The sequence below is a fragment of the Scophthalmus maximus genome, chromosome 15 (assembly GCF_022379125.1).
Source record: "Scophthalmus maximus strain ysfricsl-2021 chromosome 15, ASM2237912v1, whole genome shotgun sequence".
NCBI lineage: Eukaryota > Metazoa > Chordata > Actinopteri > Pleuronectiformes > Scophthalmidae > Scophthalmus > Scophthalmus maximus.
In genome coordinates, this window is record NC_061529.1 from 8782781 (window position 1) to 8804381 (window position 21601).

Genomic DNA, 21601 nt, shown 5'->3' on the forward strand with positions numbered 1-21601 from the left:
TCCTGTAATTTCAGCTTTAAAAAAGCACCATAATTAGTGACATTTGGTGGGCTGGAGTTGGCTTCTGGTGCAGTTTTAGAATGCATTTTCGCTAATTGGCTTTAATGGAGCCCTGCTGGACTGCCTTTCTCCGTCTCCTGGGGTAACAGACAGGAAATCAGTCACTGGCGAGCCCTGCCAAAAGGGGCGTGTTCAATGCGGTCACTTCCTGCTCCAGTCACTGTGGGAGGAAATGGCAGAGTGGCATATTCTCCTTCTATGGTAAGCTGCTGCTGCTGAAGGGCCGTGGGCTTTCAGAAGGTTGTAACGCACTGCCAGCGTTCCTCCTACCCTCAACGGGAGGCCTGTATGTTGTTCCAACACAATGTAAAAGACCTGATATAACAAAAGTTGATAAAAAGACAAAAGCAAAAAGTTTGGCATGTAATAATAAAACCAGAAAGAAAAGGCTTAAAAATTACAGTGAGTGTAATACAGGTAAACAGCTTTTCAAAGATCTATTGCATAAGTAGGGACAACAATTAAAAAGTTCCTGTGTGCCACAGAAAACTTTTGTTCCCACGTGGCCGAGTGTTAATTTGAGAAAATGTTAGGGCGAGAGGGAATGCCAGCCTGTGATACACGAGAGGAATGAGATGTGAAGTAAGCAGACCTGCTCCGGCTTACGTGCACAGCTTGGAAAAACCCACATTTTATAGGCCGTCATAATCAGCAACACTAAATCATCTCTCATCTCACAGCCAAGATGATGATTTGACAAAATCCTCATGCTGGGAAGAGGAGCCCTGTTGGTTCGATCCCAGCTTCCTCCAGTCCGCATGTCCAAGTGTCCCTAGGCAAGACACCTAAACTTTAATTGCCCCTGTGCCGACTGACAGTGTATCAATGTGATAGAAAAACTGTTGTATATAGAAGTGTGTGTGTGTGTGAGAGAGAGAATGCGACTTGTACTGAAGGGCTTTGGGTGGTCGATAAGACTAGAAAAGTTTTATGTAAATAGAGTCCCTCTTACTCTTACTTACAGAGAGGACAGGGGATTGTAGAATAAATATGACGGAGCCAGTTAGCTTAGCATAAACAAGGGGGGGGGGGGGGGGACTAGCCTGTCTCTATCTAACCAAAGGTTAACACTGGCGGCCTGCATGAGTAATATTTACTGTACACACAAATGACGGGTTTGGATCTTCTTATCTAACTCAGCAAAAGTTTGTTTTCCCAAAATGTTTTAGTCCAACTTTAAGTGTTGACAATTAATATCTAAAAAAAAATAGAAAAGTTTCTCGATTAAGAGTTTCACTTGCCAAAACCAAATCAGAAACTGTGAGAAGATTTTCTCAATACAGAATGAAGGCCAGCTGATTCGAGAAATAACACAAGTAGTGTGTCAGAACAAATTATATCCCTGCTCTAAATCTGTCTGCCCTCTGTCTCGCACCCAATTTTCAGGAATTGCGGTTTCTTGCCAACCCAAACTCTTAAATCTGCTATGCAGCAAGACAGTCGCCCTGACACTCCAGGTGAAATGTTTCAGAAAAAGGGAAATTGGTATCCTTGTGTTCCCCCCCCCCCCCCCGATAAGTTATGCTTTATGAAAGCCTTTTAATTTATTGCTTTTCATAGGTCCCTGTTATTCCAGAGGTTTAGTTTTTTTTTTCTTTGCGGGAAACATCAGGCAAATGGTGAATAGCAGAGCAACTCTTATCCCACACTTTACCTTGCTGCCACTGGTTTTTGACTCAACAAAGGATGTTTTGGAATCTCGCTCATCAGCCATATCGGCCCCGCTGTCCTCAGCCAAACATAAGTTCACAGCTCATTCATGTACGGGCTGAGGTTTCCTCCAGCTACAGCGGGGAGGAAGTACTACAATGCTGTTCTGTTCTGCACTCTGAGGTGTGGAGTGACTGCCACAGAAAGCAAGCATTTCCCATTTTAACACTGACCCGAAGCTCGTACATATCAGCATTAAGATTAAACGTGTGTTTCAAGTGTCCAATTCTATCAGAGCCTTGACAAGAGTCTAAAGCTGTGTGGCTGTGGAAGCAGTGTACTGCACTAAGCTCACGATGACAATAAGATAGTGTTGTTTAGCAGCTAATGTTTACCATGTTCACCAATATCACCATGTTAGCTAGTGCTAAACACCAATTAGATGGGAATGTCCCTAATGTGAATTAGTTTTGAGCTAATAAAAATGTTGATGATGGTGCTAAAAATGTATTATAGTTAATCGGGAGAGGACATGAATGTAGTAGTTTGACTTCACTCAAAATCATGAATGTCAACCTCATGGTGGTGCAAGAGGGAAATTCCGGGGATTTCAAAAAAACAAAACAGAGGCAAAAGTCAAGGTTAAAGAGCATCTACAGATTCAGGCCATGACGACAGGTCCTTGACCTTGATACATTAAAATATGCTCTTCTGAATCCCATGAAGTGTTGAAAGACAAATCAATAAGCCAGTTTCCCCCCGCTGCTCCGGGGTACTTAAAGGAATTGGGAATGTCGTCTCCTTCTTAATGACTATTGATCGATAGTGTCTTTCGACTCTACTGTAAGCTGAGTTCAGTCTTCACTACTCTCAGTACTGCGAAGCCTTTGATGTGAAAGGTCAGGAAATCTTTTACAACCAATACTTTTCATGCTCAAAGAGAATTTATGTGGAATGAAAGTCTAAAACAATAACATGTCATCGTGTATAATCAGCGTCCGTTTACATGCCAACAAACGTGAATGGGTCATGCTTTGGCCAAAGATAGATAGCACATTATACCCAGTGAAAGAAAAAGATCAGTGGGATGTTAGTAAATGATGACTTGCTGCATTCCTCTCCCATCATACTAAACGTCTCCATCTGCAAACTTGTAATAATACAACTCTCTTCTATCAACCTCTGACACTGCAATCACAAACTAATCCCAACCTCCCACTGTCCTAACTACAGCTGTATTTAGCCAAACCTCACGGGAATGGACGACTTTCAGACCACTGAAATGTTCTGAAAAATCCAAACCAAGGATGATCGGCTGCGCTCCAGGACATGCTTCAAAGCCCAATTATGATCTGAAGTATGTTTTTATTTTTTTTTGCTCGTAATTTCAATCCAAATGGAGTGACCACTTCTTGTATCGAGCATCAGGATGAAGCTTGAAGGTTTTACTGGACCACAGAGTCAACCGAGTGGGTTTAGGAAATCCCCATAATAAAGTACAGAAAAGCAAGACTGACAAAAAAACATGCAGTTCATCAGGCCGCTGCCGATTCACCACATCAGTGAGAGGGCAGGGGATTGGTTAGTTCGATAGGCTATTTCCAGGGTAACCAGAGATATCAGGAGTGAGTGATGTGGGATGGGGTCAGAAAGAGGAGAGCAGGTCACTGAACTGAGAAAAGGGATGAGTGGTTACCCACCCTGCGAAGCTGAGCTGCAGTCAAGGCCATGTGACGACTCAAATGCAAGATTTGAAGTCATTTTGCTCATGTCAGGGCTTGGATGACCAATTTAACAGGGGGATGAAGGGGCAGGTGGAAAATAGAAGGTGGGGAGTACTCAGAGATAATGCTCTTTGTACCAGTCTATATTGGTGCTTGGGGGAGAGGGCATTAAGGGTCAAGGCTCAGTGTTAGACAGATTTCATCGAGCCAACGGAGGCTTATGAGTGGGATGGAGCCGGTAAGCAATTTCAGTTGCTTCAATATCATACAGTGGCTCAGCTGACAGAAGACTAGAGACCCCAGCTGAAGGTTTCAGTGTCTGTGTCCATCGTCTTCGCTGTGACTTATACACTGAAGTCCGGACATTTTCCTAAACTTCTCCGGAGGGGCTGCATGTGAGAAGGCAAACGTCCCCCCTGGTAAAAAATGTACAGTAGATCATTTCCAAATGAGCCCATGTAAGAATATCGCAGGAAAATCTCCAGAAGATTCTTGGCGAGCGAGTGGGCGCTCTACCCAGGCGCCACCCCCTTCTGAATGTTCCGGAAATGTTCCTGCTGTTGTGAAGGCATCTGACCCAGACAATCTCCTGCTGCATTCATCGTACATAGACAACAAACGCCGTAAAATGTATGGACCCAGGTTGTAATTTGATGCAACTTTATGTTAAAAAAAAAAGTATTGAGGATTAATAGTCAGCATTGGGCTGCATGAAAGTTAAGTCCTGTGCAGTGAATATCTGTGTGTTGTATTAATGCAAGAAAAAAAACTGTTCAACTAAAGATAGCTTTATTGCCCCTGTGAGACCAAAGATGATGGATGAGACAACAGACACTTTACATGAGTGTGTGTGTACGTGTCCTTGGCAACATCCAGTTTATTTATAGGAGGATCTTACTCTAAAAGGCCTCTAGTCCAGTATAGTTCGCCAAAGTGTCACACTGACATGTTATTGTAGCCATGGAGCCTACTCTGTAGCTATTTGACAGTATGTTATATAAAAATAGTAGTTTTCACCTCATCTTTCCGATAACTTGTATAAACGTTCACACTCCATTCATTAAGTCCTAGATGTATACACACAATATCACAGGTGAATACATGTTCACATGAACATGCAAACACCAGACTAAATCTGTCTCTTTGTACAGAAATTAGATGATTATAACGCAGCTTCACAATCAAGTGCAAGAGAAGTTAAATGTCAGGTTTTCACTACATGTGAAAAGAAAACCTAAATATCTTAGTCTTACTAATTGCAGGTGAAAACATCAAATTAAAGCCTAAAATATCAACTCTGGCACACTGACCGATGAAATCACATTTTGTGCAAAAACAGATGTATGTTTTTCAATACACAAACACACATCTACACATACAATGTGGAGGTTAGAATTTGAGCTTCAGTAATGTTTGTGTTGAATAGAAATGCAGCCTGGAAAGGGCACAGACTGTAATGTGGTTGCGTATTTAAATACAAGAAAGCTATTTTCTTCCCCATGAGGTTTTCCTAACCTCCTTTTCCCCCTGTTGAGGTCTTTTTCATTTCCATCGTCCTCCTCCTTTTTTTTTGTCCCACCCTTTTCTCTTTGTCCTTACTGGGGCAGCAGGAGTGGGGCCTACAGAACTGCTGTGCTAAGCTCGAAGGTGCAGAGCCTGGCGTCAGGGAAAAATACAAGCTGAGCTTGCATGCAAAGTGGACACACCAGGAGCTAAGTACTGTACTTTCTGACCTTTTATCTTCAAGACAAAACTACTTGCGGAGGGTTAAAGATCGTAACCAGAACCTGTAAGGACATTACTTATCTGGAAGATACTTCATTTAGAAGCCACGTGTTGAGTAATAGCTTGGGATTATGTTTGTTTTTTGCCAGGAATTAGGAATTTACAATGAATGAGAAGGGCAGGACCATCCTGTCCGTGAAATACATTTGAAATTCAACATAAACAAACCGCAGAAAAAATATTATATTTCTGATTAGCTTATGTGGGTGCTATCTTTATGGAACCAGTTGTATAGTCAAAAGTAAAATTACCAGCCACATTTTGACAAACCTTGACAACTGTTTTCTGCATTGTGCGTTGATTTTTCAAAATCTACCAATGAACAAAATAAACTCAATATTTTTACAATTTAGGTTTTAAGGTTCAGTTAGTGCTGTCGCCTATCATCTATGGAAGCAGATAAATGTAAAAACCTAAAGTTGGCTGTCTTACCGGTGGTTGTTGAGTGTATGATCGTCCCCAGGACTGTGAGGTCACGGGTGCGTGGGGCGTAGTCCTTGCTGGGCCTCCTGTTTCCACGGTGGGAGACTGAGAGCGCTTGGCTCGGCGCAGCGCTGCCTCCTCCGCTTCTCTAGTGTTAGCAACTACACTGTTGATCCTACGCATGTACACCTGGGATAGGGAGCAACATGAAATTTCTTTCAGTACAACAACCCTTTCCTCCAATTTGAGGACTGCAGTCATTCATGTAATCATTCTCTCACCTCTGCAGGGGATGGCTTGGCTCCCTTCTGTGCTGCAGCATTCGAACCAGCACTGTTCATAGCTTCTTCTGTGTCAAAAGTAGTTGCCCGGTAAGCCCTCCATGTCGCCTCAGCCTCGTCTTCAGACCCACCATCGGTCATAGGCCCTCTTCCCCGGCCCATCTCATCCACTGATGGAGTGCCTCTGTTCCGCCAGGTGCTTCTCACAGTTACATTCTTCGTGTCTGGTAAACTGTCTTCTTGGGGGTTCTGGCTTTGTCTTTGGCTTCTCCAGCTGGTGACCGTGGTGGTACTGCTGCTGCTCTCGAAGCCCGACTCTGTGTCGTTGAAGTCTGCAGATGTGGCGTCCGCGGACTGGAGGCTGAAGTTGCTGCGTTGGCAGCACAGTTGACTGTTGGTGGTGGTCTCCACTCTGGAGCTGCTGTGCAGTTTGGATCTTGATGAGGAGTCACTGTGGTTGTCTGGCCCACAGTCCTGATCCTGGCACGATCGCAAAGTGATCTCGCTCTTGGGGATAGAGATTTCATATGGGATGGATATGCTGCCATGGTGCTCATTGCTGGGGCCTGGCAATTAGTAAATAATACATATTTTATAAGCAAAACTATTTATTGATGTAATAGTAATGCATATCCTTCACAATATCATATTGCAAATGGAATAACAGTCAGCATTTTTTTGTATAAATGCTGCAGGAGTTCAATTAAATGTCAGCATTATAAGCATTACTGTGACCATGTTAGCATTCTCAGATTAGCATTTAGCATAAGCACAGCCTCACAGAGCTATGTGTGGCAGTAGACTCTTGTTTTCATTCAACATCTTATGATCTAATGTATTCGAAAGTTTATTTTTTTCATAGCAAAATTACACTTGACTATACAACTTCAAAACTGGAGCAAAAGATTATAATATTTGAATCCTTTATGCTTCCAGTTAACATGGAATTTCACTGCTCAAAACACAGTGAACTTACTACTCCAGTTCTAAAACGGCACAGTTATGGCCTCGCACAAAACCAGGACAAGGTTTCTGACAACAGAAGACTTAATACAGGCTGTAAACTGGTTTGTGAATTTTTAAAACTTACCTATCAGGATGTTACTGGTGGACGTGTGGCGCTCTTTGACAGCCATGGGTTCACTGCACACACTGCTGCTGCGGCTGCTGGTTCTGGAAGAGCTTGGGTCATTGGGGTAGATGGTTATACTGCTGGTCATTTTACTAGTCGTGGTCACAACTGGTTTGGTGGAGATTTTGGGTTTGCCATTGGTGGACAAAGGATCTGAAATCATCACTTCCTTCCTATCGATCTCAACAATGGCAGGCTTGATGACAGCTCTTGACCTCAGCGCCTCGCGAGGGCTGCACACTCGCTGGATCTCAATCCCTGACGGAGTATGCGTGGGCTGGCCTCCCTCGGATAACTGTATCCTGCTGTGGAGCTCCTCATCAAATGAACTCCTGGAAGAAGAGCCCTCCGAATGCGAGTCATGGACATGGGAGTATCTAGGATGTCTGGATGTTGTAGTCCTACTGCTTGCGGTTGCAGTAACTGTCTCAGTCACAGGCTCGGGTTCAGAGGGCCTTGAACCAGTAGATTCGGTTTCTGAGGCAGAGGAATGACCCTCCGACCCCGGCTCGCTGGGCTGCAGAGGAGTGACTTGTGATCTGTATGCTGTGAATGATCCATTGGCTTTGGACAGGGTGGATGCCATGGAGACAGATTCCTGAACCTGGTCTATTGATTCCTGATCCGAGGCAGACGCTGTTTCCTTCTCTAGTTCAGAGATACTGTTGATGTTACTGGTGCTTTCAGGAACTACATCAGAGTTGTTTGATTCGCTATCACTACCAACGTACAATTTTGACATTTTTTCTGCTCTTCCCTTTTTTGTCTCATCTGTCTGTTTGTGAGTTGTCCTCAGGGGCTTCTTGTCATTAGCAGCTGGAGGGTAGCGACTGAGAACTGACGCCTTTTTAATATCACTAGAAGGTGTATTTACAGAGCTGAAAGCAGCTCCTCTCATCTTGTCCTCAGTTCCTCGTACTGTGTCTCTTATTCCGTTATCGGATGGAATTGCAGTAGTTAAGGTTTTGGGTGGTCTCCTGCTCTTGGGAGCAGGACTAAGCGGTCTCCTCGCAGCCTTAGGAGAGTCCTCAGAGTGGCTCTTCAGTTTAGCCTCTCTTTTATGCTGAGGAGAGAGCTCCCTGATTCTGTGTTTAGGAGAGCTTGGTTCGGAGACAGTTGCAGGACTCCTATGTTTGGGCTTCTCTTGTCTGAAACCACCCTTTAAAATAATCTCTTCATTATCAGCTTTGCCATTCTCCAGGACGTTAGCAGGCATGCTTCCATTGCCATGTTTATCCACATTACTGGTTCCATATCCTCCAATCCCACCTTTTCCACACAGCTGTGTCCTGAACTGTTCCACCTGCTCACTTAATTGGCGAGCCCGGTTCCGTTCCATCTGGAACTTCTCATGAAGCTGTCCATTTTTGGACTCAGAGTTCTTCAAATCCTCCTCCACTATCTCCAGCTGTTTGAGGCGATTCTTCAGCCTCTCCACTTCCTGTGTCAACTCCTTTACTTTATTGTCCTCCTCCTGTGAGCCTTCAAGACCACTGTTCTTCTCATTTTCAGATTTGTTCACAAGACTGATATTGTCATCAGGCAACTTGAAGTAGTCATGGTTCTTCTTGTGTCCAGCCAGTTTACTTGTAAGTAGACCTGTGGATGACAGCTCATCTTCAATTTGTGACCGCATGTAATCTCCCCGGCCAGGATCCGCTGAGATGCCAAGGCGATTTTTCTGGTGCTCCAGTTTTTCTGTCAGCTTTAGAATGATCTTCTCGTCCTCTCTCTGTTTGTCGAGTAGCCTCTTACGTTCACTCACAAAGGTCTGGGTGAATCCCTTGAGTTTCTCAAGCTCCGTAGCCAAAGCCTTCTCTGCTCTGTCCAGTTTTGTCTCAGACCCCTCCATCTCTTTCAAACGGACTTTGAGACTCTCCAACTCAGTGGAGAGCTTCTTAGTCAAGTTCTTCTCCTCATTAAGGCTGAGGCAGAGCTGGCTGCAGTCAGACTTGCTTTTCCCAAAAGCTTCTTCCAGTTTCTCGAGTTCGGCCATTCTCCGCTGTAGACGTTCAATCTCGGCCTTAAGCTCAATTGTAAGATTTTCCTCTTCTTCCAGTTTCTCTCGGACTGTGCGGCATAGGTCCTCAGCTTTGCGAACCTCCTCATCTTTGCCCTGGATCTTCAGGAGACGTTTCCTTAGGGCCTCAATGTCGCTAAGCAGGGACGAGTTGCTGCCCTCTGCCTGGATGATCTTGTCCTGTGTAAGAGGAAAAGTTCAGCCATTCATTAATCTATCGTTGCATTTTATTTATGTTTTACCTCACTCCACTCAATGGTTCTGAAATACACACACAATCAAACACACCATCAAGAAGTTAACTTTACTGACCTGCAGGTCAATCAGCTCATCCTCAGACTTCTGCAGCTTGTTGGTGGCTTCTTCAAGTTCATCGAGTCGCCGGCCAAGACTCTGTAGTTTGTGCCGCAAGTGGCGATGTGTCATGTCTTTATGATCCGACATGGCAACAAATTTTTATGTTTTATTGGTTGTGTTTATGTTGTTACTCAGAAAATGGTCCACATTTGTGTGCTAGTGATAGCAAGTCCTTTAGGCTCCTGAAGAAATACTCTTTTCTCTTCTTTTTGTGCCTGTTGCTTTAAAACTCTGAAGATCCCTCAGGGTGGCGTTTAGCTGGTGAATCTGTCATCTGTAGGAGGGACAGAGGAAACAACAGTTAGTCATCTCTAATTTGTCAATAACAGTAATTTGCATTCTCAGAACGCAGCTTGGTAAGTGAAGAAAAGGAGTGAGAGAAGAGAGATGTTAGCTGACTGCACACTGTAGCAGACGAGCTCAGTCAGTAAACTGTATGATTTTAGAGTTCCATTTAATTTCAATGACACAAACCATAGGACAGGACTAAATGAGTCTAAGTTCCAATGCACAGACTATAAAAACTGACTTTCACACAATTTTGCACATACACGAAAAAATCTTGCTCTGGATATATTTCACAGCTGTTACAAATATGACAGGGAATTGGTTTCTTAATAACCATGTAGTGCGTCGCTTTTCCTTTTTCACATTGAACCACAGTGTATTTGACCTTGTCGTCCTGAGAAGGAGCTGGGGGTGGCACAGCTTACATGTGTGAGTGTGGGGGTTTACACTTGACTGCACAAGAATACTCACACAGACACACATACACTTTGTCGTCACCCCGCTGTTGTATCCAGCATCGATTTCCGCTTACCAGCCCACTTCTGCTGACAACAGCGTATCTCAATAACACCGGCGTCCTTCACATACCCCCATCTGCACACATACACAGCCGTCACCAAGGCAACCACATCCCTGGCCCATTACAACACTGCACTACTCATGGTCACTCGGGAATGATGTGATGATAAAAGAGAAACGTTTCCCTTTTGCAATTTGCAATGTTAGGCACATATGGCCTAATTAAACAATCTCTGATACAAGATTCTGACATAAGGAAATCCCATTATCATCACATATAAGGATACTGAAGCTGTGTTGTCCTTCACCTTGGCAGTCAGTGCAATAATGTCACAGTGGTTGGGTCAGACTTTATAGTTAGCTAGCTCCCATCTGTGGACACAGCATGGATCGATGTAATGAGAACATAGATTATTAGCACACAGCAGTCTGCCTGTCAGCATGGCCTCAATATATCTAACAGCAGATGCTTTTGTCTCATGCATAAATCAGTTAGCAGGCTTTCCTTTTCCTTCTAAATCCCATTACACCCCATACCCCCGTTATAATGCTGAGGGCTCCCCCCCACCCCCCACTGACCATGAGGGAAAAATATTGACCCCGGGGGTAGAACATAATCAACATCTGCACACATCATCACTTATTGACCCCATAACAACCAGCCAACACTGTGCATCTCCCCGTTCTACTTGCATACAGTACCATGTTCAAAGAAGACCTCTCTAAAGCTACAAACTACTACACAAAGAATACTGTCGGTTTCTTTCACGTTAAATTACTTTTAACACTGTCGAAACATCAACCAGAGCAGTAAATTGTCTAACTCTTTTTATCTACATGAACTATGCTTGTACATATATAACGGGGTATAACTTGCCATTAGGGTTTACTCCAACATAGCTACATATATTTTCTATCCTTTCATTTGGTGTAAAAAGACCAAACCGCTCTTCCCATTATTCATTAAAAGTCTTGCTGAACATAAACCAAGGCAACTACCTTTGAAAGACAATATGGAGACCATTACTTTATGAAGAAGTACAAAATGAACTCAAAGTGTTTAGCTGTAGGATTTTAATTATTCTTTACTTTCATGAGGTCTGGTGGTTTGGTGCAGTGCAAGACTTAAAGGAAATAAAGAGTGTGGATTGAAGAGGGAGCAGGGGATAAGACAAATGGGGTTAGGGTAAGTATGTTGGAGAGAAAACTGCTAGCCTGGCTGTCCACTTGAATGCCAAAACACCTTAGTCAATAATGTAATTTTGTGCTGCATTTGCTATGCCCAGCTGTGGCTTGCTAAGTGAGTTGTAGATCAATTTTTCTCTGTTCTGTTGAGGCAGTTGCTGTGGTCCAGTCCTGGCCCTCTACAGTTCCAGTAGAGTAAAAATACTTATATCCATTAAAAACAGAAAACTGGCTCACTAGCAACCAGAAAATGTCAATAGCTGAAGTTCGATTCTTTATGACAGCTCTTCAGACTACACTACGCCGTTCAGGGAAAATGTAACCGCTGAAAAAGAATAGTAATGTGCCGAAGGAGAAAATGTGACTCTGGGACACCAAACTAAATAGATTTTTTACGATCTGGTGTTCCCACTATCGTGTCCGACTTAATAATGAAACATCCTTCAAGTTCAGTCTTGACAATCTTGGCTTAAACAGATTTCTGTTTGGGTTTCAAACCCCTTCATATGATATTTGATGTTTAATAAGTCTGGTAAAGCCTCATCCTGGTTAAGAACAGCGTTTCGTTAGGTCCAGCTACTCCTGTATTGGCAGGCTGCCTAACTCTCCTTTCGTTCTCCTTTTATTTCTTTGCCAGCTCTCTACCCCCACTCCCTCATCTCTCCCCTCCATTTCTCTTGGACACGCACACCAGCACAGCTAAGTGGGCGCTTTTAAGGGGTGGCAGTGCGTGCAAAGCGACTCTGGCAAGGGCCCGCCTCTGCCAAACCAATCAACATACATGATTCAATTATCGCAAGGGCTGGGGTCTCATTAGCTACATTCAGGACAAGACCGGAAGGAATTTGAACTATGGCGGGTGAGATGGAAAGGACGAGAGACAAAACCAGTGGAGGAAAAGGAGAGGTACGAGAAGAGAGATGAAATGATGGAGAGATGTAGGCCATCAGTATTTACTATTAATCCATGAATTCAATCCATTTAGATCCATGACCCACATAGATTTCATAAACTCTAATATCCCTGTACTCCTTTGAATTTCCACACATGGATATTCATGAATCAGGCAGATTTCCGCTAAGTTTATTATTCATCTTCAAGACAGCAACATAAGAAGCTGTGGAGTTGTTTGGCAAAGAACAAGTTTGAAAACAAAGAAGAGAGAGAAAAAAGAGGGGGAAGAAAATTTGGTAGGAGGAGGAGGGCTGCTGAGGTATTCTGAACTTGGCTCAAATCAAACACAGAGTTTCATTCCCCTGTTCTGTGCTTTGTTTGACAATTATGGAAAAACCTGGAGGGGGGTAGGGGCTGCGATGCAGGGAAAGTAACCCCTTTATGCAGACACATTCCTAATGAAAGTCTAACCAGGGCACTGCCAGTCCCTTGGTCAGCCTTGAAAACTCTTAACCAGGCCACTGACCGACCCTCTCTCTTCTGAAACTCATCCTAAACCAGGACATCGTTTGCTTTTAATGGCCAAGACTCTGAGAACATATAAAAGCATTTCTGAGATTCTGCTTTGAGCATCAGATGGATCATGACGATTAAGAGTCAAGATTTCAGTCCCAGATCTGCCAGTGATTGGCTCTGAAACACATTCCACCTGATTGTCTTTTGCAGCTGTTGCGCTGTCATGACATGGTTACACGAGGCAAATGTAACCACAGGATATCTTCTGTATTTAAACACTGAGCTTTTCCAACCCCGACTGTCTTCTCAGAACGACATTGTGTGACTCTGGTAAGTTCAACTTCCTGAAACCTAGACAGGAAGTTTCTTACTTGACCTTTCAATCCATGCAATCCTACTCCTGCTGCTGCTGCTGCTGAATGTGTTGCTTAATAATGTATGTACAACTAAAACAAATTAGAAACTGAAATGGTAGGGACCTGAAGGCAATGCATGCATAATTAAAACAAAGCAAATAACTCCCATCAGGCTTCCTACTGGGTTCCTCTTTTACCTGACGAAAAGCATCCAACAAGGGGTTGCAGTTCAGGTTAAACCTGAACATGTAGATGCCAACTGGTGGGTTTCAAATAGGTGGACGCAAATCTTAACCAAAGTTCAAGAAAGAGGCCAAAGAGAATGCAAATTAATGCACATTTCCATCAATCACAGTTATGTTAATAAAAAGTTGGTGGTGCTAGTTTTCAAGTCGGGTGCCTTGTTAAAACCACTGTAGAAGAAGAGTGCTGGTCAAAGTTAAAGAGGCGGTGCAGGAGAGAGGAAGGAGGGTGAAAACTAAAAGGGGCGGGGGGCATTTTGTCTTATACTTCTACGCAAAACTGTGCTTGTGCAGAGTCTCACACACACGCGCTCACGCACACACACCAAGGTTACAATCATATACCATATCATTAGGGCTTTAGCCACTCTCTTCCTGCTGCCTGCTGCCTTTAGTACATTCTGTTCTCTCCATGAAAGAGAGAAAGCGGGCAAGAAAGAAAATCCCCTCTTTTTTTTTTTTTTGCACTTGACATTTGACATCTGAAGTTGGAAGTTATGGGTGTGAAGCTCTTCTGCCTCATAAACTGTAGTTAATAAAGGGCCAATCAAAATGCCCCAACCACATCTTCATGTAGGCGGGTTATTGCTAGTTTGAATATGGGAATGTGTTACAAAGTACTCTCTCTCGCTCTATGTGTGAGTGTGTGTGTGTGTGTATGTGTGTGTGTGTGTGTGTGTGTGTGTGTGTGTGTGTGTGTGTGTGTGTGTGTGTGTGTGTGTGTGTGTGTGTGTGTGTGTGTGTTTGCGTTTGTGAGGAGAGATGACTGGATTCAGGATGGATGCTGGCGCAGCACTGGAACCCACAAGATGGTGGAGACCTGATGCTTGGCCCGATTTTTTCCGTTTTTCCAAGAAAAAGAAAACCGGCATCCCATAATGTTCGGTTTGTCGTTTCCTGTGCTGTCATGTTACTTTTTTTTTTTCTCCGTTTCTTTCACCCTGTTAGTTTTGCACCACTTCTGGAAAAATGGTAAGGAAATCAAAGGCAGTGTTGCATTTCAGCAGAAAAGTGGATATGGAACTGAGTTTACGTAGCTAGATCATTAAAGCGTGCTGAAACGGGATGTCGACCACTTAGAGTGCAAGTTTCAAAATGTGGTAAAATGAGCGGGTGAAAAAATCTGTTGTCTTCTTTGTAAACAGAGTTCGTTTAACATTTCAGGAGGAACGAGCTGCTCTTGAAAAGAAGAGCGTAAAAGAAGAAGGAAAATGAAGACAACATTGAATGTTCAGCGGGACATCAACAAGAGAACTACGACAACCATTATATACAGAAGATGAAAAATTTGGAGCTGAAAAAATAAGTCACCAAAAAATTCTTTTGACGGTTTCGTTTTTACGCACAAATATCCACTGTTCTCATGAAGTCTTCTCTTAAAACTTCACTAAGTTTTGTGACTTTTTTTTTGTTCTCATATTGTCATTTTGGTTGTTCATTTTAACACTTTTAATTCACAGTCTTGCCAATACATATATATCACTTTGAAAATTACATATCATTCGACGTTTATTGGATATTAAATAACGCTGCTGTAAACTGTGCAGAATGCATGTTGGGAGAGTCTTATGTACAGTGGTAGTACGGTAATATCACTCTCTCTCTAGGAAATTCTGTGGTGCATGCATTTGGCTGTTATTTCATTCATCTGTTCCACATATTACGATTATGAGTTTGGCTGCAGCAATCAATATTATTTATACCATGAAAAGTCAGGTTTAACCATCTGCGACACAGACAATATAAGTCAATTTGCCAACTTAAATGATTATTGAATCCCTAGTTAATTTAGTCTACAATCTCAACTTTAAGTAAGACTTGACACACTTGTAGGCCAGCCAATGAGGTCGAAGGTTAAGTTTGATAAACTTTTATGTGAATATCATGGTAAGTTTCAGTTTGAAGGTCGGGCTGGAAAGTGACAACCCTCTATCCCATTTAGCCCAGTAACTAACAGCCTTTTCTAGGTCTCTCCACCCCTCCCCTGTCTCTCTACATCAAGAGTCCTCTTGCCAGGGCTTAAAGCACACTGCTTGAACAAGAGGGCATGATAAGGAGAGAGAGGGAAATATGAGGGAGGGGGGGGTGAGAAATGCCAGAGACAGGAGGAAGGAAGGGTGAGACAGGGATGGCAGGGTGAACGGTAAAACCCAGAAGAGTTAGCGTCTGGCCTGTGAGCTTTCAAGCAAGAGCGTGATGGGTGCACACATACACAAGATGTGTGGCTTCTCCGTTTATGACCCCATTGAAGATGTGACTTTGAAGCCCGAGTCGAAGCCAAATCAAAGCTTTGCAGCTCTGCTCCTGATCCGAGTGGCTGAACATTAAATTAGAGCATGTTCTTCATCTGGGGAACAGCGCTACACACGGGGGTTACATGCACCAGATGCTGTTACTGCGATCAGGAAGAAGAGCAAGGAAAAGATATTAGATGCTCTATTTAAAAACAGCAGCACTCGAAAATACTGGCCTGTCGGTTGATAGCTGGTGCTCAGGCAGGACCGCAGCCAAAGGAGATCTGGAGCAGGTTAAAGCCAGTCAGTTCAATGAAAACACAGCATATGAAATAATGCAGTCAGGGAGGGTTTCAATATCTCGCTCAACGGCACTTGGAGCCAAATGGATGCTCAACAAAGCAGCACTCTCTACATTCCCAATACAGCTAATATCTTTCCAGTACCTCTCTGTTTCGGCGTTCACCCGAGATGACACAAAAACCAGCTGAACCAACTGCAGTGTGTTTGTAGTTATTGGCGTGGCAGGTGATACTACGGATTAGAGGCCTTCCATGGTCCCATCCCGCCGAGTAATTTACACTAATAATCATCTAAATTACATTTAGGGTATAATGAGGTCAGGTGGAGTCCAGGGCTGACCGATATTGGCTTATTTGGCTATATCCTGTATCATGAGTAGGTCAGTTGAGAAAAGAAACTGCAGTGTATGTCAAAGATACTGTTAGTTGGAAGTAACTGAGACACATCATCTGCATTTCTTAGTTTTTCCTTCACAGAAAACGGAAAAAATACAAATGATTTGACGAATTCACACTACACAATTTTTAACCAGATTTTTTTGAAGTTGTAGTCAATATCGGCGCTCCATCTACAAACGGCGGTCGCATTTGTGTGAACTATTCAAAGATTGGATAGGCTCAATGATTCGATGCTACCATGACTAGACGTCTGACAGGCTACATTTCTAGACCAACGGCAACAACTACGGCATATCAGAACCACGGACAGGGTGTGAGATAAAAAAAACGAAAAAACATCATCTGTGAGTAGGTGGACACAGAAAAGCAGGCGGATCATCCGCTATTGTTTGAACCACCGGACTCATTTGAAGCCACCTATGCAAAATTATTTGTGTGTGCGTTTGTAGAGTTGTTTAACTGTATCTCAATCCATGTGTGCTGACTCAGATTTGTAAATGTGTAAACAAATATGCAAAGGGGTACTGAGATTTTCAAACTTGAAGAGGAATCTGAAAATCAGCTGGAGAGCAAGGAGAGTCAAGCGCAAGGGGACGTCAGAAAAAGACAGAGCTGCAGAAGCTTTTGTTATGGTTTCTTGGAGGAGACCACTCCTGGTGAAACATTGTGTAGTGTGTGACCCCCTGTCGCCAGGAAGTTGTGCAGTAGTAACTTTCAAGCCTGTTTATGTTCATATAACTTATATGTCCGCATATCAGATCACTCACTGTCCTTTCACGGGTTTCAACTACTGTAACTTTACACAATACTAAAACTATAAATACTAATCGAGCACAGATGCACAGTTTAAGATGCAACTGTGCGTTGGGCAATGCTAATGAACAGTTGAGTATGTGCTTTCAGTCAAACACAAGTTAGGCAACGCTCTTGTTATTGATGTAAACACACAAGTTTATGTCCCGTGTGACTTGCCATCAACCTTCCATGAAATATTTCCCAACTCTTCTCCGGCGTCTCCTCAGACTGCTGCCCTCTGTGTGCGGGGTCAGAGGTCGCTGACACTGTAAACATGCAAAACACTCAACACGAGACACCGGGGGCAAACAGGAGGGAGGCCCTGATTAGGAGAGCAGATTGTGTTGTTTTGTACTTCAGCAGAGCCAAAGCGAGCTGAGCCGACCTGCGTCAGAACTAGGAAAATAGGGCGAGATACTTCAAATCTGGGTGAGACAATAAAATACGACATAAATTATTAAAACTAAGTGTATGATCACACAGCAACATGAGTGAAATAAAAGCACTACATGTTCTGTTAGACGTGAATAGAAACCATATGTCCATAAAAGCCATGAACAAGCAGAAGCCATGAAAAAAACAAACATATGAACAATATAATAATAATAAACATTTGACTATTAAGGCAATAATTTTAGACTTAAAGAATTTCAGACATTCAGGGTCAGCAGACTGTGTTGGTGAATGGGTTTGTGTGTTGTTCTGTTTGTCATTTGCTGTCTGACTGAAAACCGCAGGACGTCCCAGCTGTGAAGTGACAGACAGGAAGACTCCACTAGGAGGCCAAAACTATCAACTGTACTTGTACTAGTACTTGTACTTTGCAGTGAATACTTCCTCCACCCCTGCAGCTAACATGCTTACAAAACGCATCAAATCAGACAAATAAAAACTCCAGTGGGATACAAATTAAGTGTAAATCTAACTGAGGAGAAACTCTTTGACCTCTCCCATTAACACTGTGTTTCTGCCAGCACCAACACTGGCTACCTATTTACAGCTATGCTGAACAGCTGTTCAGGCACTCTAGGGTATCAGCAGGCGTCAGCTAAAATCCTTGTATGACTCGGCGAGAGCACACGGATGTGTGAAGTTGAGAGTGCACTGATTAACTGCTCGGGAGGGAATGTGACGTGATCGTATCGCACTGATAAGAGGACGTGAAAACATCACAACACGATGACACTTATTAAAGTCAACGCTGAGTAACTGACAGTCTGTGTCTGTGAGTAAGCATGAGTCAGGCTGAGAGAGACCGATGATGAGAAGAGGCAGACAGTCAAAGAGAGATCTACTTAGTGAAAACACTGAGACTGACTTAATTGCCTTCACTCAAAGATGTCATGTTTTCTGTTCGGTTTGTTTGCCTCTTTGTCACTTTGAGGTGTTTTCAGATGTGAACTCCGAAAAATGTCTGGAGAACTGGGTGCGGACATTTCGGGAGTTCGCCTTTCACATATGACGAACGCAGCAGGAGATTGTCCGAGTCAGACGTGTTCACATCCACATTAGCGCCCACTCACTCGCCATGAATCTTCCGGAGATTCACACGGAGTCACTCTGACATTTCCCCTATGTACTAGGCGGCTGACAGGAAAAGCTCCGCAAAATGTCTGAAGCAACATTAACAGACATTTACGTTCTCACATAGTCCCTTTATCCGGACTTCAGTGCATGTCTGAAAGCAGCTTAAGTGGGATATATCAAAAACAAATTTCCATGATATGTGGTGGCAGGTTAAACCCCCCAAAAAGTTTTAAAAGTTTGGTGGGTACCAAGGTTTTTTTGGTCAGGTTTTTCTGGAGGTTTTTCCGGGAACATTTTCAACATTGTTTTACGCTTAAACTATGTCACTCGTTTCTATAGCTTTTCTTTGGAATTGTTAAACCAAACATCAGACCATGCACACAATGCCTTACACAAACATTTACAAAACGTAATGCTTCATTTACAGTCTAGAGATAACCGAGTGACAGACGGCGTCTGCAGCATCCGCAGAGCCATCACTGTCGTCTGCAGACACAATGAGAAGAGTGTGAGAACTCAAACTGTAGCACTAGTAGCCACGGAGCGCACAAATCTTCTCAGACTGGTGAGATTTATGTTGAAGACACAGCCTCTCATCCGTTCGAACTGAATGTAAATCACGCAAAAAGTATTTGACTAACACAGAGGCACATAACACAGGATAGAAAACATGAACTCGATGCAGTCAGTGATAGTTGCAGTCGGCAACATGTATTTTTGCCATTTCCTCCGTCAAAGGTGAAATGCAACAGCAGCAGCAAATTAATATTCACCCCCATCGTCGCCATGCAGCATTAGTATGTGCCCAAGAGAGGAGGTGACAGACACAGACAGACAACCCCCGGCCCTCCATCAATAGCTCTTAACAAACAGCCCTTATACCTTCTGCCCGACGTTTAAGATCGTGCTCATTCACTCACTGGTGTCCTAGAAAACACACACACACACACACACACACACACACACACACACACACACACACACACACACACACACACACACACACACACACACACACACACACACACACACACACACACACACACACACACACACACACACACACACACACACACACACACACACACACACACACACACACACAGAGTTTGGTTTGCAGGGCCTGGCAGTTCTTCATCAGCCTGAGCCTTGGCATTAACTGCCTGCTGCGGCTGAATGGAGACCTCAGGATCTCTGATGAAAAAGAGGGGAGGGGGGGAGCAGCAGAAAAGCTCAGACGAAGCAAATGCGCAGAGCAAAATGTGCGTCATAATGTGACGTAGGCAAAGGAAGACAGAGAGAAAAACAGACACAGAGGGGGGAGAGAGAGAGAGAGAGGGGGGAGATGAGGGGAGTGACTCCACAAAACGCAGAGCAGGTAGTTGCGCAGCAGTAGAGTGGATTACTGCAGCAGGAATGCAGCACTGGCTACAGGATGGAGGGAGGGAAGAGGAGACGGGGAGAGCATGTGAGGTAGCAGGAGGTAAAAGGATGATGCTGAATGTCAGAGGAGAGAACGGCGTCCTGAATTATATGGTGGTAAAAGCATATAATGGTGATAGTAATAACTATTTTTGACATCAATAGGATACATGACTTTGAAACAAAAAAATATCTCCCATCCATTAAAAGTCAAATTTCTCACCGTTTATATGTATTTCATCTACAATATTTTGTACGGCTAATGTTTTTTCCCCCTCTAGAGCACAGGAAGTGAGTAATATTGACTTGTTTTTGTTTCAGTATATGACATCATTTTCTAAAAAAGAATCGAGTTCGTGATTATGCGAAGCCTATATATAAGTGGGATGTACGTGCCTATAGTCGCAAGGCACTGACATGAGAAGCTCCTTTTTCCTGTTTCACTGTCGGTTTTCATTGTCTTTGTTGGTTCCGTACTGTTTGCATCCGGACTAATAAATGCATGTAACACGCCTCATACGCACAGAACACATGTAACATGCACACAACACGCCATGGCCACATATTGACCTTAAACAGTGGTGTGAGCAGACAGTGGGGGAGACACTGCAAGACAGTGACACATCTACAGTCTCTGCTGACTAAACACACACTCACACGCATGCAAGCGCACACGCACACGCACACACACACACACACACACACACACACACACACACACACACACACACACACACACAGCAACTGTGTTTATGTATATGAGTGCATTGACCCATATGCTACAGAATATACAGAGTACAGCAAATAATGCAAGTGTGCCACTCCTGTGTGACTACAAGCTTCGGGAGAGGAAGTGCGGCGCCGGCGTTTGTGCCCAACAGGAAACAGATTCACAAAGAGCAGAGGCAGGGCGGAAGAGGCGGGGATGAGGAGGAGGAAGGGGGGGGGGTGTAAGTGAGGAAAAGGTGGGCAAAGGAGGAGGATGAGAAGAAGGAAGGAGGAGGAGGAGGGGGTGAAGGGAGCCAGAGGAAACATTCGTCTGACCGTGTGTGACCTGATCTGTGTATAGAAATAGCTATATAGTTATTCTAATAAATCTCTGTTTAGATTTATCTTTTGTTTTTATCACCTTTGTCAAGCTATGATAGAGTGATCATTTACTATTTTGGACAGTAGACTTTTCTTTCATACTAGGAGATTAAACAAGTGCATTGATATCACCATGTGTATGTGTGTTAAGCATAGACCTTGAGCTGGGAGGTGATTTAGATTTAATTTGTTGAATTCGCAGACATTCAGTGACATGGGCGGAAACAGTTTCGAGGACAAAGAAATCAACATTAACCAGAGAACATGAGGGCGTAACTTACATTTTAGATGTAGCCTCAAGTCTGTGGCACATTAAGCTCCACTCTGCGAAGTCGCCATCCTGTGGTTGACACACACAAGCAGGGCAGAAGGTTAATACAAGTGGACTCACTGGTCATCAT

At 43.5% G+C, this 21601-nt stretch overlaps 1 protein-coding gene across 3 annotated transcripts in view; it reads right to left on the reverse strand.

Annotated features, from left to right (window-relative positions):
• Window positions 1-21601, reverse strand: part of luzp1 (leucine zipper protein 1) — a 45838-nt gene that overhangs the window by 6184 nt on the left and 18053 nt on the right. For 2 of the 3 annotated variants that reach the window (XM_047337665.1, XM_047337666.1), the window contains 5 exons: window positions 21482-21540; window positions 9388-9706; window positions 7014-9255; window positions 5924-6489; window positions 5652-5831 (listed from right to left, as the gene is read on the reverse strand). In XM_047337665.1, the coding sequence (XP_047193621.1) occupies window positions 5652-5831; window positions 5924-6489; window positions 7014-9255; window positions 9388-9519 (3120 nt within the window). In that variant the 5' untranslated portion in view covers window positions 9520-9706; window positions 21482-21540. Of the gene's footprint in view, window positions 1-5651; window positions 5832-5923; window positions 6490-7013; window positions 9256-9387; window positions 9707-10191; window positions 10322-21481; window positions 21541-21601 lie in introns of those variants that run through there. The other variant, XM_047337667.1, reaches the window with a different exon arrangement.